This window comes from Falco peregrinus, chromosome 9 (assembly GCF_023634155.1).
Source record: "Falco peregrinus isolate bFalPer1 chromosome 9, bFalPer1.pri, whole genome shotgun sequence".
Lineage (NCBI taxonomy): Eukaryota > Metazoa > Chordata > Aves > Falconiformes > Falconidae > Falco > Falco peregrinus.
Genome location: NC_073729.1, coordinates 27,433,096 through 27,449,143, shown reverse-complemented (window position 1 = coordinate 27,449,143; position 16,048 = coordinate 27,433,096). Strand labels below are relative to the sequence as shown.

The window sequence follows — 16,048 nt, the reverse complement described above, 5'->3', positions numbered from 1 at the left end:
CCACTAGGCACTGTATATGGCTGTCGCTGCTTTGCAGTTCACAGTAAACAAAAGCCAAAGCAGTTTGTTTTTAATAGGATTTTGCAGTGCTTATAAAAATTTCAGTTGTTTATAGCTTACAACTTCTGATTATCATTTTTGTCTCTACAGGAAATTTCATATTTTATCTTTGAAAAGCCCAATCCTTATAAGATTTAAGTGGTTGAGCTCCTGGTCCTTTGAAGGAAAAAACTGGAAAATTCTGAGATCTAGACACACTTCTTTTAATAGCTAAGCACTGAACAGCTGGAGGAGAGATCTGTCTTCTGGGGTTGAGAGTTATCTGGTGGTAGTTTAAAGATCTTGCTGTATGCCACAATCCCAGCGAAATCTGTGAACGCATCATTTAATATCTAGGGATGAGTCTGTGCTGTTCTGAACACTTGAGTTTGCTTTAAGTGGCCTGTAAATGTTTCTTCCTATTCCAAGCTTGGCACTTAAAACCTGTGTGTGAAAATATATGTACTTTAGAAGTTGAGCACACCCATATATGTGCACATGTGTTCTAAGATCAAAACCTTAAATGCAGCTTCATAATGCTCTGTTCCCTGGTTTTGCAGTACAGCATACACTGTCAGCGCAGGGTAAAAAGGTTTTATTTCTGTTGCTGGGTATACCAAGAAATGTGACATATCTCTGTTGAATCAATGACTTTTCCTTTATGCTTTAGGATCTTCTCAGATGCAGAGTTTTGACATCAGGAATTTTTGAAACCAAGTTTCAGGTGGATAAAGTAAATTTCCAGTAAGTATCCTTTTCTTTTTTTTCCTGTTCTCTGCTTTCTCCCCCCACGTTACCCCAGTTTCCCCCCCCTTTTTTTTCTTTCTACTTTTTTTCTAATACAATGAAGACAAATACCAGGGTAAATTGGAGGACAGTCTACCATATAGTCATTTAGACTACATTGAGTCATTGAGAATTTTGTATTTCTCAAGTTGATGTTTAATAGAAAGCAATTTTTTTAATTTAACAGCCTGATTTTAAAAGGAATTCAAATTGGTGTGCAGTGTACATATACCAGAATTTCTTACCTTCAAGTGTAGGTGTTAGTGAAAGTAAACATAATTCTATTTTGTGATGAAAGCTGTGCGTGCATATGTTGGTGGACTGTTACCTGTTCGGTTTCTTATAATCCTCAATTCCTTTTAGCTTCTGTGACATGGAAGTCCTAAAATTTCTTCCATTTTCTGTTTGCATTTGGGGGGGGAGGGGAAAAAACCAAACACAAAATGTATTCTGACTCAATTTGTGTTTTTTTCTTAGTATGTTTGATGTTGGAGGGCAACGAGATGAACGCCGAAAATGGATCCAGTGTTTTAATGGTATGATTAGAACTCGTGTGTGTTTTATAAAGTAGTTCACTGCAAAACTTTAATGGCCTATCTTTATTTTTTCCCTGTGTGAAAGCAATCTTTTCCATGTAGTTTGATAAGCAATTATCTGAACAGTCATACAGGATAAGATTTTCTTTTTTCTTGACATGTAAACTTCTGTAACTGCGTAGAATATGTTTAGGGAGAATGTAGGTGGAAAGGAATTCAAGTTTGATAACTTCATATGGCTTGTCCACTTTCTTCAGCTTCCCTTTCTTTATTCAATTAGGTTTTTTTGGTGATGGGTTTGTCCATTATTTGCCAGCTATGAGTGTTAAATTCCACCCTGTGTTCTGTCTTTCAGGTGAAGGTTTACATATGTTTGTACCTATACAAAATATGCAATTACAGACTGATTAATACATGCACAAAATCAGATTATCATATTTTTGCACACGATTGCAGCCACATTGCTATGTCAGGGGTGGTGCTTTCTGAATCAGTACCAACCCATTAATGCTCTATGAGATTGTAGAGAACATCTGTCTTGTTAGACATGGCGTCACATACGGTATATAATATACTACAGCATTGTATAGTCTAGCCCCAAAATGCCCTTGTTGAAAAAGTTTATGATGGAGTTTATAAACTTGCATTTTTCTAGGGAGCCATGCATTTTAATATAATGTTTTAAAAAACAGCTCTAAGGGGAAGGCCCTTACTGAAAACATATAAACAAACACCCTCATTTAAGTAACCTGTATGTCAGCTGGATTCCTTAGGATGCTAACACAGCACCAGCCTAGGCACGGGTAGGACCCTAAACATCTGCAGGAATTTTGTGAGACCTGGAGTCTTAACACTGATGTCCCCATCTGTTTAGGACAGGTGACTATGTTCTTAACTCCCATATAATTTAAATTAGGTAGTCTTGTGTGTATCCTGAAGTGTTGCATGTGCGTTCGCGACAGCTGTTTGTTTTACTCTGTGTCTCTGTTTGTTTTACTCTGCTTAGATATGAAACCTTTCTCCACACAAGTTTTCTTTTGAGCTAGAGTTGGTGCAGACCTTCTTGTCTTTTTCTTTGTTTGGACAAAATATTTATGAAGCTATGCAGAAGTCTGTCTTTTTGCAGAAAAGTTGTAATGAGATCCTATGGAATAGCTAAAAGTAGAATGGAACTTGGAATTCATTGTATTTTGCTATGGTTACTGATAGAGTATCACCTGAACACTTATGTATGTGTGGAACTACTGTGCAATATTTTCTTCTGTGCTATTAATAGCAGATTTGTTTGGGTTTTACCTCTTCCTGTTACCTCATGATCTGACTCATCTCTTCTGCTGTTGATGTCTGAGGCAGATGAGCCTGGAAGTCAGTGTAAGAGGTCTGGAGCAGCACAGCCACACAGAGCTCTGGATTCTGTGATCCTGGGAGTATCTCCCAGGAAGGAGCTAGGGGCCTCTAAGCAGTACAGTGGATGTAGGAGGACTAGAGTGATTAAACGTGAACTCACAGCAATCTACTATTTTTATTACTATTCACGCAGATCAAAAGGGCCGTTTGCTCTGAGGCCTTCCCCCAAGGGCCTCCCTGTCTGTTCTTGGTAGCTCAGAGTTGCTTTTGAAATTTCTTTACACCTTTTAAATCTTCTTTCACATTTGAATTCTCCTCTTAGCTTTCTCCAGTTACTTGCTTCTGTTCCTTTCTTTTCTATATTTTCTGTCATTCTGTCAGCTTCTGTTCTGTGGCCTGCCTTTATTATCTGTAATTGTTTCTTCACTTTCTTGTTTATTTATGGTGCTTTGAAAGCTTGTCAGCCATAGCGTTTCAGCCTGTTCCCTTCATGAAGCTGAAAGTCTGGCAGCTTTTTAGTGAACTTCAGGATTCCTGGGTATTTCTTCCGCAATTTGGTATTAACTAACGGGTATTTCTTGCTTTAGATGTGACTGCTATCATATTTGTGGTGGCGAGCAGTAGCTACAACATGGTTATACGAGAGGACAATCAGACCAATCGGCTGCAGGAAGCACTAAACCTCTTCAAGAGTATCTGGAACAACAGGTCTGTGAATTGAAGTTTCGTTGTTTATATCACACGGATTAGTAAACATCCAGATTTGTGTGCTGAACCTCACTGGGATAATCTCCATAGCAGCTCCTGTGGTGCCGTGTTGTGAGATTTTGAGTGAAGCGGTACCAGCAACACACTGACATTGCGGCTGAACAGGGTGTGCAGAGCGTCAGGGCCTTCTCTGTCCCTCGCTGTACCCCCAGGGGACAGACTGGGGGTGCACCATAGGTTGGGAGGTGACACAAGCAGGCAGATGACCCAAACTAACCAAATGGATACTCAGTACCATGTCACGTCATCCTCAGCAATACAAGGGAAAGCGGGGCTTTAGGAGGGTTACCCACCTTGCTGGGTGTTGTCTGCCCACAGGAGGTGGTGAGTGATTGCCTTGCATCACTTTTGTTCTGTTTTCTTCTCTCTTCCACGTATTCCTCACCTCTTAATTATTACTTATATTTCTCTACCTTGACCCCCAAGTTTGCCTGCTTTTATTCCTCCTCTCCTGTTCCTCTGCCACTGAGGGGGGAAGTGAGCAAGCAGCTGTGTGATGCTTCACTGCCCACGGGGGTTAACCCAGAGCAGCAGCGTAGCCTGTGTTACTCGCTTCTCAGGGAGCAGACCGAGCTAGTCTTCGTTAACAACTGCCTACCCGAGACGTTAACGTCTAATACACTCACCTCATTGAAGAAAACTCTGGAGAGTTACAAATTGGTAGTTGCCATATTGAGGCTGAAGTAATTAAAGCAGTGATAGAGTAGCGCGTTAAAAAGTGGATATACTCACCTATTTCATGCATTTAGATTAGCAGTAGAAAGTGGGCAACTTCCATTGCCCACACTAGAAGCACACAAACTGAACTCAAGGTCCATACACTTGGAATTGCACCATTGGGATTCGGGTACAAAAGGAACCTTTCAGAGTTATTGTAGTGTGTTGTGTGACTCTTGTCTCCAGAACTGGACTGTTTGTTTTTGCCATATGATCCTAGCTGTGCCTTCTCAGAGCATTTGGTTTCAATTTTTTACAGGTGGCTACGGACCATTTCAGTAATTCTTTTCCTGAATAAACAAGATTTGCTAGCAGAGAAAGTTTTGGCAGGGAAATCGAAAATTGAAGACTACTTTCCAGAATTTGCTCGCTACACTACACCAGATGATGGTAAGATTTTTATTAGCAATTTATTGTTCCCTTGTTAATCACATTTGTAATGTTTTTGATCGTTTAAGCTAAGACTTGAAAACTCTTAAGCAGACGTGATCATCGTTGTCTTTCAGCTACAGTGCAATGTTAAATTGGAGGTATTAATAATGAGAGAATTATGAGGTATTAATAATGAGAGAATCCTGTGTTTTATACATTTAATACATTAGTATTTTCATCGTGCCAGAATCCTCTTACTTTGCTGATGTAGACCACAGTACAGCTTGTCACAAATACATCCTCTGGATTCCCCCTAGTCCTATCTGTGGTCATTTCTCTTAACTTGCCAAATGCCTGGTACTATGGCCCCTGTCATGTTCTTTGTTGTCCTGAAATCTTGCTGGTGGAAATAACACATTAAGGTTTGTCTTATCTGTTAGTCAGTTTTTGCAAGGTATGTTTCTATCATATGTGAGCAGAAAACAGCAAATTATGATTTTTAGGCACTGTCACCAAAAAACATCTGTTTTAATGAGATACTTCTTTTATTATTAATCAGCAACACCAGAGCCTGGTGAGGATCCCAGAGTTACAAGGGCCAAGTATTTTATTAGAGATGAATTTCTTGTAAGTATTTCCTTCCTTCCAGTATTTCTTGTGTGATTCTTCTCAAGTATAAGTTCCTATGCACCTTCTACTGATGCAAAACGTTGTCACTTTTTCTGTTCTTTGTATTTAAACATCCACATGGCATAAAATGCCATTACGTTTAAGAGCTTTACTGCCATTTGTTAGCTGCTCTTTGAATATTTGGGTTTTGACATAGTACATAATTAAATTGCAAAAGAATTTATGAAAATTAAGGAACCTCAAATAGAATGAGTGAAGTCCTGCTGTTATTAATGGGGCCAGATTTTTATTCCATGCATTATTTCTGAAGATAAAGACTAATCAAAAGATGCATCATCTGCAAATATTAATGTTCTTGTCATTATCTTTCCCATTACTGGTCACCTGAAGCTGTAATAGACATAGAATTTTTTAGAATGTTATTACAATTACTTGCAGTGGTGAGCATGGCAATCAAATTGTGGACTCATTTTAAAATGGAACAGAATAAAGTTTTGAGGGAGGCTTTCTCTAAGTGTAAAGCAGGGAATGACGGAGGCAAAATCCCACTTTCTTCATGGACACATTCACTAGGAGTTGTATGGCTGGATATGAATAATAGCACTTTCTTTAGTTCTCGTTCAACTCTGAAATTCCCCAGTATGCAGTGACCTTCTCACTGTATAATTCTGGTCGTTTTAAATGTCATGTTTTAGGTGAGAGAGTGAAAAGTTGTGGGCATTTTGCCACTTACACCCTTTTGAAACACTACTCACACGTACATATCTTAACCACCATTCATCTGAGTTTTGAGAACATGGGGGGTTTTCCCCAGTCAGTTTTATTTTAACCCAGTGTGACTCTCTTCCTTTTAACAGAGAATCAGCACAGCAAGTGGAGATGGAAGGCACTACTGCTATCCTCACTTCACATGTGCAGTGGATACAGAGAACATCCGGAGGGTTTTCAATGACTGTCGGGACATTATTCAGCGCATGCACCTTCGCCAATATGAGTTGTTGTGATGGAGAGCACTTTTTTCTGTGTTTTGGACTCCTTATTAAAAAAAGAAAAAAACCCACCCTCGCCCACATAGGGTGGAAGAGAACTGTTTGAATCTCCCATTGATTTGCACCCCTCAACTTTTTCTCCTTGCTGGACAATAGCAGCACTTCTAAGCTTGCTTCTGTACCCCTCGGACAGTTTGAGATGGCCCCTAACACTTAAAAGGCCATTTCCATGAGGATTCCCTAACACTGTTATTAACAAAAAAGAAAAAAAAAAAAAAGAAATAAAACCTAATTAATTAAAAGCCCTGAATGTGGAGCACCTGAAAGAATTGGGGATAAAAAAAAATTAAAACTTAAAACAAAAATTGGGGAGAGAAAACTTTAGGTAATTTAGCACTGTTGTGGGCATAATCATATAACCCGTGATCTCCACTTTCTATCATTCACTGCATCAGACTAAAGAAGGTGCCAAGTCACAGACCAAGTTTGAAGACAGACACTTGAGTTTGGTTCTCTGACTGTAATGTGGCTTTGAACGGAAATACTGACAATTCTACAACAGACCTAGACAGTGCAAAAACCAACTGCTACCTTTCAGAAGGGTATTTTTAAAACCAGTCTTGGTGGTCTAAAGACAACCATGGACATTTATGAATTGAACTGCGTATGGCCTGTGATTGCAGAAAGAGTTAACCACACACTGTTTTCAGTTTGTCCACTGATGATCCCGTCTGCTATAAAAATCATTATCTGGACTGTAGTCCTCACAGTCTTTCCCTTCTTTTTCCTCCCTCCCCTCATTTTTTATTTTACTGCTGGATTATTATTCTTGTACAGACTGTAAAATGTATTATTTTGTACAACTTTATTGAAAATAACTTGTAGAAGATCTTTGTGCCTTGATTATGGCTGTACCTGTACAATGAGCTAAGATGTAAGTATGTTTGATTGCGCTGTACAGCTTTGTCAACCCTATCTGCAGCATTAGCTCAAGGTAGGGAAAATTTATCTGTAGTTTAGTTTTTCTGGTTTATAAAAGAAGGAAAAATACTGTTTAGTAAAAAAAAAAAAAAAGAAAAAAAAGAAAAAAAAAAAGAAAAAAAGTACAAATTGTGCAAACTTAACCACTTTAAAAGTGAGGTCTTCAACAAGTGACCAGATGTTGCAGCATCATGCTTTTTAATTTTTAGCTTTAATTCATTTAAATCTCTATCCAAATGCAAAACATGGCTTGTTTCTACATAAACCAAATTTTGCTACAAATTATAAATGTTAGTCTTTGGTCATTCATAGTCCTTTTTGCTAAAGACAAAACCAGAACAATAACAGACGCATAGGGCATCATGCAGGTCTGGTGACCATCTCGAGACTGGGCCAAATACCCCACCAACCTCCACTGACGCTGCGTGGGCATACGACTACCAGAGTGACAAGGTGTGCACTGCCCTTGGATTTGGCCACTGAATTCCAGTTTCAAATGACATTTTTATTTCTCTTTTAATAAAGAGATACTTTAGAACCTTTTTGTTTTATATTAACTATATAAGTAGCTTAAAGTGAAGATGTGTGGATTTTTCTTAAACTTGAATAATTTATGCAAATTATATGCTTAGAACAACATGTGGTACAGTAAAAAGAAAAAAGAGCAAAAATCACTGTAGCAATAAGAGAGCATGTAATTTTAGTAACTACTACACTGCTTTATATTTTATACCTAGGTGTTTTATGTCTCTGTGAGTGTGTTACTTTTTCATGTGTCTAAACCTACATGTACAATTTGTACAGAGTCAGAAATTACAGCTGTAATAACACATCTAGAACAGTGTTAGCCTATATTACTCAAACACCCTGTTCCCCCTTCATTTACACCCCTAAACCGATCTGGATCTTACTGCAGTGACTTCAAAAGGAAAACAAAACAAAAACCAAACACCAAAATACTTGCCTCTTTGCCTTTCACACTAGCTTCCCTCCACCCAAGAGACTGTATTGACTTTCTTTTTTGGGAAGAGGTCCAGTTTAAGTTAAAATTAGGGTGTGGTCAGTGATGTCTGTGCAGCTAGATTTGCTTCAGGTATCAGATGCCTTTTTAATACTAAGAACTGCAACTGTTCTGAATTGTGAGTTTTCATTGCTTTTGTGGCTAAAGTTTTAAATGAAAATTAATCACCTAGTCCATTTTCACATAAAGAGTGGGGATGTGACGGAGTTACTGTCCCATCTCTCTTAATTCAGAATTACTAGTCATCTGCCACAAGACACTAAATCATCTAAAAACTTCAGCTGTGGTTGCTACTCATCTTTTTAAAATGATCTTTCCTGTTCACAGGTTTAGAAAGTTGCCACCTGAACTTGGTAGAGCTGTAGAAGACTGAAAGTAGCCCCCTGCAATTTCAGAATGTATCCAGTGCCTGTAGGATAAGGGCTGGTGTTTCCACTAGATAAAAATGGGATACACATAGTGGAAAGGAAATTCAGTGTGAGCCTTAATTTTAGTTACAGGAGCCAAAATCTTTAATGTAGTGCCAACCCCTTATCTTTTTAAGCCTAGGAGGAGTTGGTGTAAACACCAAATTTACAAATGGGGAAAACCTGTATCGGTGTGAGGAATGTAATCTCTCATCTGAGAGAAACAAAGCACCTCCATTAAGAGGAGGAAAGAAAAAAAGCTTCTTCCTCTAATAATGAGAATGATACATAATAACAATGAGCTATACAAGAGGGCAGCAGTCTAAGAAACCTAAAGCTTTATATGAACAGAAACGTTTAGGAGATGCTTTTTTTAAAAAAAAAAAAAAAGTGAGGAAAAAGGCAATTGTTATGAATATGGTTGAGTTGCACAAGTATGGAGTGTGTGTGTGTCTTAATGTCTCAGTATTGCCTTTGTTAGTCTCTTTATTAGTCCATGCAGTTTGGTGGCCTGGTAAAATGCAAGTCTTATTTTTAACAGCTTTTTTTTTTTTTTTTTAAATACAAAACCATAAAGCTTTAATGCTTGCTATTTAATAAGTAACTGTGTTTTCTTCTGTCTCTAATTTAGTGGCCATAATTTGCAGTTAATTGAACCATTCCAACCTAATGCTTACCCATATTTCCTAGTTTTGTTTTATTTATTTATTTGAACTTCTTGTTTTCATGATCGAGGACGTTCACTTCTGTCTCACTCAATCTGTTTGGAAATTTCTGACCTTTACAGCCAAAACTTAACTCATTCTACTCAGTATTCATCGTGATGCTGAAGTGTAAGATACTTGCAAATGTAAACACTACCACTTTTATTAATAAAAGCAAATACAGTGTTTTAGGGCACATTTGCATCACTGTAGTTGAGGTTGTGTCAGTATTTCCATTGTAAACTCATAGCGGGTCTATATCTTGGCACTAAATTGCCCTAAGCTAAATCTTTGCCATACAAGGCTTCTGCTCAAGCATGATTTGGTGGGTTGGTTTTTAAACAGTTTCCAACACAAACTCTTGTTTCTGTTTTAAGTTCTACAACTGTTTTGTTGGATGGGGGTTGGTTGAAAAAAAAAAAAGCAAACAACAAAAACGACAAACAAACCTGGTTCAAGATTGTTTTTGGCACTTCTGTAACTCAGAAATGGTTTTGATTTTAAAACATAACCTTTGGCAAGCCAGTAACCTACAATATGGTCTGATCACTTTGGGTATTTTGTAAAAATAATAATAAATTGTAGAGATGTTGTGGTTTCAAAATCAGCCACTGTGCATTTGCAGTAACTTATTTCAACCCAAGAACTTTTAGTAATTTGTACATCAGTACACATACTCAGCAGCCAGTGTGACGCAGTAGAATAGTGATAAATCCTGAAGGGTTGTTTGGGGTTTTTTTTTATAAGGTGGAGAGGTAAATCCACTACAAACTAAAAAAAGATTCAGCTGCCTCTGAAAGCATCAAAACCTGCTCTCAGAGGCTGAAACTGGAGCTCTGTAAGTTGCTGGGAGCAGACTTTGATGCAAAAACAGATGAAGGCATGCTGGATCAGTTGTCATGGACAGGAGCCCTTGGGGCTTATCTTCATTTATCTAAAAACTATTTTGAATCATGGCATTGAGGACAGGTTTTAAGTTAAGAGTGTGTCGTTAACTCCAGAGGAACTGAAGCTCATTCTGTTCCGGTGTGTTGCACATAATAGATACCTGCAGGATAATTTTCTTTTGGTAGTAAATCTATGCACAGAAATGCTAATGTTCCATCACTTCAGCATCTGAGCACCTTGTAATTAGTCATGATGCAGTATTCCTGTAAATGATGTAGGATGTTTTGTATTGTATCCTATTTTCCAATGTCAAAATTTATGTACCAGGAAAAACAAAAAATACAAACATGATTACCCAGGAAATTGACCACAGGTCGGGAGCTAGACCCCGTGACAGCTGAGTACCAGCCCAGTGCCTTAGTGATGATACTGTTGGTGATTGGTGCTATACAAATGTCTAAGACAGATAAAGTCATTGTACGTTCTAAATTTATGTCATCTGTTCTGGAAGAGATAAGTTCTCTTCTCTCCCCAACTGTATCTAATACGCTACGTGTATTTCTAACCATGCTGGCACTCAAAAGACTTCTTCCATGGAAGCAGATGGTAAAATTCCTAACAATTGTAAGAAGCAGGGTCAGGGCCAAGGATTACCACCAGTGGAAATCTCACACAGGAACAAATCCTTATCCCTAAAATATGTGTTGAGTTTGTATAATAGTAACAATATTTACAAGCAAACATCTTTTTGCAGTCCAAAACCAAAACTGTACCCTTCTTCCTCAGCTTGATACTTCTGAAAATTTATCCGTCGGGGAAAAAGTTGTTCTGTTTTACGACAAACTTTGAAGTGTCTTGGTAAATAAAGTAGGCTGCAAAGGGGCTTTCTGAACCTCTGCTGCTGGAAGCCGTTACGCTGAAAAATCTCTCTGGTGACTGACAAGATAGAAATTGCAAGAGTGAACCTATTTTAATCCTGGTCATGACCAGTTAGCTTAGATACTGTGAGTGGATGTGTTTCAGTTAGTAGGTAGGTAGACTGCTTTAGAGTATTTTACTGTATTGCAGAGATGGCTAAAATTCCAGCTGTGAGTACTGGCTTCGTAATTGTTTTCAACCCTGATTCTCAATTTATTAAAAAGTTAAAGCTGCTTTTTACCCTGTCTACTTTTAATGTACTGAGCTGAGCAAAATGGGTGCAGTTTGAAGCACAAGTTTACTCAGACAAGCAGCTTGGGAGGAGGTGGGGAGACAAGCTGATCTCTCACTGCATTAAACATAAAAATAATAAAGGGGGGAGGCAGGGGGTTTCTAACTTCTGGGTCCTGCAGAAAGCCTCATTCTTTGGAAAAGACAGGGAGTTATCTAGGTTAACAACAGCAAGTGCTCGCTGACACCTCTGCAACGAGGGGTAACTGACCAGATACGTAACAGATAATTTTCTTTTTAACAACAACAGAAATACACAAAAAACTCCACCACCAAACCAGAACTTGCAGGTTTTCCTTTTTTCTTTTCACCACCACCTCACCCCCCTCCCCCCAGGAAGTCTGTCTCAAAGATCCTTTATTTTAATGACAGTACAAAATACAGCCTTTAAACGTCCCAAATACAGGGAGAATTACACGTTTTTGAGGGAAAAGATGCTGATGTTAGGGGGTTTTATGTAACATAACATGCTTTCTAAGGCTAGGGTACTAGCAGATAAACGTAAGTAAATTCAAAATTAAAATGTGAATGTGTTTCTTCACTTTAATTTACCCAAGTGTTTCATTAAATGAGTTGGCTAATACTTTTTTTTTTTTTTTCTTTTTCTCTTTTCTTAATATGCAACTACTCAAGTTTGGAGAAAGAACAAGCTTAGGACAGAGGTAGAAATGTTGGGAATTCTCCCAGTTCTGTTATGCAAACTGATGGGTTTAGGCTGTGAATTTTATGTGAATTAATAGTGAAGTATAATGTTTCTATTTGTAGTTTTCTGGTATTTGGTATGACTTTGGAATTGTATCGTTCTTGCAGCTAACACGCTGGAGTGCCAGCAGAGATGAGGCAGAGAGAGGAGCTGCTGTATACAGCTTACGAATGACCACATCAGGCTTGTGACTGTAAGGCTGCTTGGAAAAGGGGCCCCTTCTGGTTTCTGTTCCTACATCATCAGTTTTCTGTTGGCCGGATCAGAAGAGCTTCCGTAACGACAAATGAAGGGGTTGGGTGATAGAACCAAACGCGTGTCTGTGTGTAAGTCCTCCAAGTATTCACACAAGGTACTTCAAACCTGTTCCAAGCTAGAGCCGTAGGAGACAGCATGGCTTTCGTGAAGTGTGTGTGTGTGATGACTCATATGCATCAGTATTTTTAATCTCCATTCTATTCTTTGGTCAAAGGCACAACATCCAAAATGAAGTAAGATTTCATGAAGGTTTTGGTGCTGACTTTGAGTTCTGTTTCCCACAGGGCAAAACTGCTGGGCTACAAAGGTTCATCTGTGTAAGACAGTCTGGAAGCCCAGTGCTGCCACAAGCAAGGGCTCTTGTTAACCTATTTGTAATTCAAAACGGGGCAGCTTACAACCAATTGTTCTGTCCAACATCACAGTCCAAAAACTGCTGCCTTTGGATGCAGCTATTTGGTCCTGTCCTCATACACACACACACACACACACACACACACTCCTGCTCTTACAACGTATATGGTTGAAAAGAGAGAATGGAGCAGCTATGAAAGGAAGTTTTGAGACCACCTCGCTGAAAGTTCCAAGGAACTAGGGAAAGCTAGGTAAGCAAGACTCCTAAATTCATCACCTTGGGCACTGAAAAATATATTTATGGGGGAAATTCTTCATTCCCCAGGTAAGTGACCCAGTTTGGGATCTTTATACAAATTTTCAAGGGCAGAGAATATATTTATCTAAAAGGGCAGGACGCCTTCAGCTAAGGAACTGCAAAAAATGCACTTCCTACATGCATTACAGAACTGGGAGATACTTCAGTGAAGTTTAAGTTTAATGATCAGTATGCAAATAACTGGAATTGGCTTTGAAGCCAGAAAATATTGCCACTATAGGCTCATCTTGGAAAGAACTTGGGGCATTGTGAGTCTGTGCTTTTAAGCAATCCACAGTGTATAAATACAGATCCAACTTTTAAGTTGATGTTTGAAGGAGGCTAGAATGACATTATGTTGGCAACCTAAAAACCACCTCGTTTTGTCCCAGAATGCTTCTCCGTTACTTAGCAAAGTGTTGTGGTGGTCAATGTCGGGAATAACACTGTTACCAGTAACTGAATCTCGAGGTAGAAACAAAAATGCTTAATCTTGAGGTTCTGCTTGAGAAGGAAAAAATCTTTAGCCACAACTCATTAGCTTAACTTGATGCTGCTTTAATTTCCTACTCAATTTGAAAGCTATTACTTTATCTCTAGTTGAATGTACTGGCTGATTTGTAAAGGGCTAACGATTACAAAATACAAATTCATGCTAAAAGAATTTGTAGAGGGCAAGCAGCAGAGGTAATTAGCATACAAAGAATGCCAGGGTGGATAATTTTACATGAATAAAAGGCAAACAGTTTTGCTGGAAGTCGGCTCTTCTGTTTGGGATTTTTCTTTCTTTCTAGGAAGGAACCAAATGAAGTTCGATGATTTAATTAGCTGTATTATATTCAGCCCTTCTTTAGGTAGGAAATCTTGAAGCATAGTTCTTAAGTAATTTGCTCAAAAATCAAGCAACAAATTTTGGTGGTTGGGTGGAACTGAAACTTGAGCATTTGATGCTTGGTTTATTGTTTACTCCCTTAGAGGAGCCATTCTCAAGCGTCATGAAACCTTCATGTCTGTTTAAAAAAAAAAAAAAAAAAAAGAGGCTAGTTTTCCACATTTCTCTAGATCTGGCTCTTCTTCACACACCTACTTTCCAGGATGCCTTTACTGCTGCTTCAAAGCATGCAGCAGAGACTCCAAGGCTGGCCTTCACAGTATACTTATTTGGCTCAAAATTTAATCTTTAATATGCTCACTGCTTCCGCGAAATCTCATTAGATGGGAATTGCGACTCGTTATTTTACATACAAAAGGTCATCAAATAGCCATTTAGGGGAAAATTCCTTGCACTCATTTGCTGGATAAAATCTTCACGACATTCTGGTAAATCTAAGTGCTTTTATTTATGAACATTTCACCAAAACTTTGTAAACCCCAAATCCCTATGGGAGAACATAGTACACCCAAGAAGACAACCAACATTGTTCCCATTCAAAGTTGTAAAAGTTTAGTTTGCAAAATCAGTTTCTGGTATATTTAGTGTTTCATCACAGTGTAAATGATACCTTGAAACTGTTGGTTCTGATCTGAGTTTGCCTGTGGTTTGTTGAAGCAGGGAAAGCTTTGATATTGCAATTTGTCTGCAAAGGGCTATGCAGCGAATGTCTGGTTCTGTTACAGGTCCCTGGTTTTCTCCTCAAGGAAAGTTGAAAGTAAGTTCATTCTTTATATATTAAAAAAAATACATATCCTGTTACTGCAATCAAAATAAAGAGATACAAATATAGAAAGACAAAAGAACTTCCAGTTTTAAGATTCAGACACTGAAATTACTAGTATCATCAATGTCAAATACCACTATGTCTCTCACTGGCAGCTGGTGCTGTGAACTGTTCCCTTTTCCTACTCAACTAAGCAGTAAGTTTCATAGCATAATTACCATTGAAATCCTACAAGTCCAACTGTTGTCACTAGACAAAACTTTTACCTGCTCTGAAAATGCCTTATTGAAGCTAAGATGTACTGTTGTAGGCCACAGGCTCCAGGCACAATGAAATTCTCCAGACTGAAGATCCAAATATCCTGCCTAGGAGATGCACAGCAAATTTGAGTCACGGGAAGGAAGCCTCTCCTACCTATATAAAGATATCTGTCATAAAAAAGCATATTTATTTGAGCCTTCTGTAAAGAATTAGGATCTTCTCTTAAGCCTCACAAAGTCTCAGCTTTGTGTTTTCCCATCCAGTTTCACTGAGTTAAGTTCTGGACTCACTTCTCCACTTCTAAATTTTCTAAGCCTTGTTAGGGTTATACAATTGTTACTTTGAAATCACCTTCAGAGAACTTGTCCTACATCTTGTAACGCTGTACATCGTTTCAAGCCAAAAAAAAAAAATTGCTGATGAAGCCCAGGAGGTGTATGGATTTTTCTTGTTCAACCTTCAGAAAATACTTTTTCTATCTTGATTTGGGATAGATTCAGTTCAGGTTCAATATTTTCTTAGGAGTTTTGACTGGTTAATCACACTATCTGTTCTGAGTACGCTATTATTTTCTGATGTCTGAGATGGAAATTGCCCACTAACTAAATGGAGGTAAGCCAAAAACTTTTTCTCAAGGATATTCCGTTGGCCTCCAGCCCCAGCCTGTCACTTCACTCCAAGTTCTTTCCTCATAAAAAATGGCCAGTGCTTCCATAAGCATTGAAATGTTACCTCGCTGTCTTCCTGACTGCAGGCAATCGCCTAGCACAGGTAGGGAATGTGTCCATTGTGCCTCTACTTCAATCCGTGCCTTTGATTCTGAAAAAGTGTCTTTCCTTTCTGTTGGCAGAGCAAGAAGAACGTTATCCTGGGCTGACAAAACCATTGATGTATGTTTCAGAAAGGGTTGCTTCACCACTGTAGGGCAGCATATGACAGCACAGCTCCTACTGCCCTGCAGTTGAGGTAGTGCTGTGTATTTTCTATAATGAGATTTTAAGTTAAGCAAGCCCTTTAACTAAGTACAGTGACCGTGCTTGAACAAGAACCATGTCTCTTGAAGATCCTATGACAACTTTTTTCTGAACATGGTTTTTTGGCCTTTCCTACCAACCTATTTCA

At 38.5% G+C, this 16,048-nt stretch overlaps 1 protein-coding gene across 4 annotated transcripts in view; it reads left to right on the top strand.

Moving 5' to 3' along the window:
- The window catches only part of GNAS (GNAS complex locus), a 158,513-nt gene extending 148,609 nt beyond the window's left edge, over positions 1 to 9,904 (top strand). For all 4 annotated transcript variants that reach the window (XM_055813806.1, XM_055813807.1, XM_055813809.1 and 1 more), the window contains exons 7-12: positions 710 to 783; positions 1,303 to 1,361; positions 3,296 to 3,416; positions 4,453 to 4,583; positions 5,125 to 5,192; positions 6,053 to 9,904. In XM_055813806.1, coding sequence (XP_055669781.1) covers positions 710 to 783; positions 1,303 to 1,361; positions 3,296 to 3,416; positions 4,453 to 4,583; positions 5,125 to 5,192; positions 6,053 to 6,199 — 600 coding nt within the window. In that variant the 3' untranslated portion in view covers positions 6,200 to 9,904. The remainder of the gene's footprint in view (positions 1 to 709; positions 784 to 1,302; positions 1,362 to 3,295; positions 3,417 to 4,452; positions 4,584 to 5,124; positions 5,193 to 6,052) is intronic.
- The last annotated feature ends 6,144 nt before the right edge of the window (positions 9,905 to 16,048 follow it).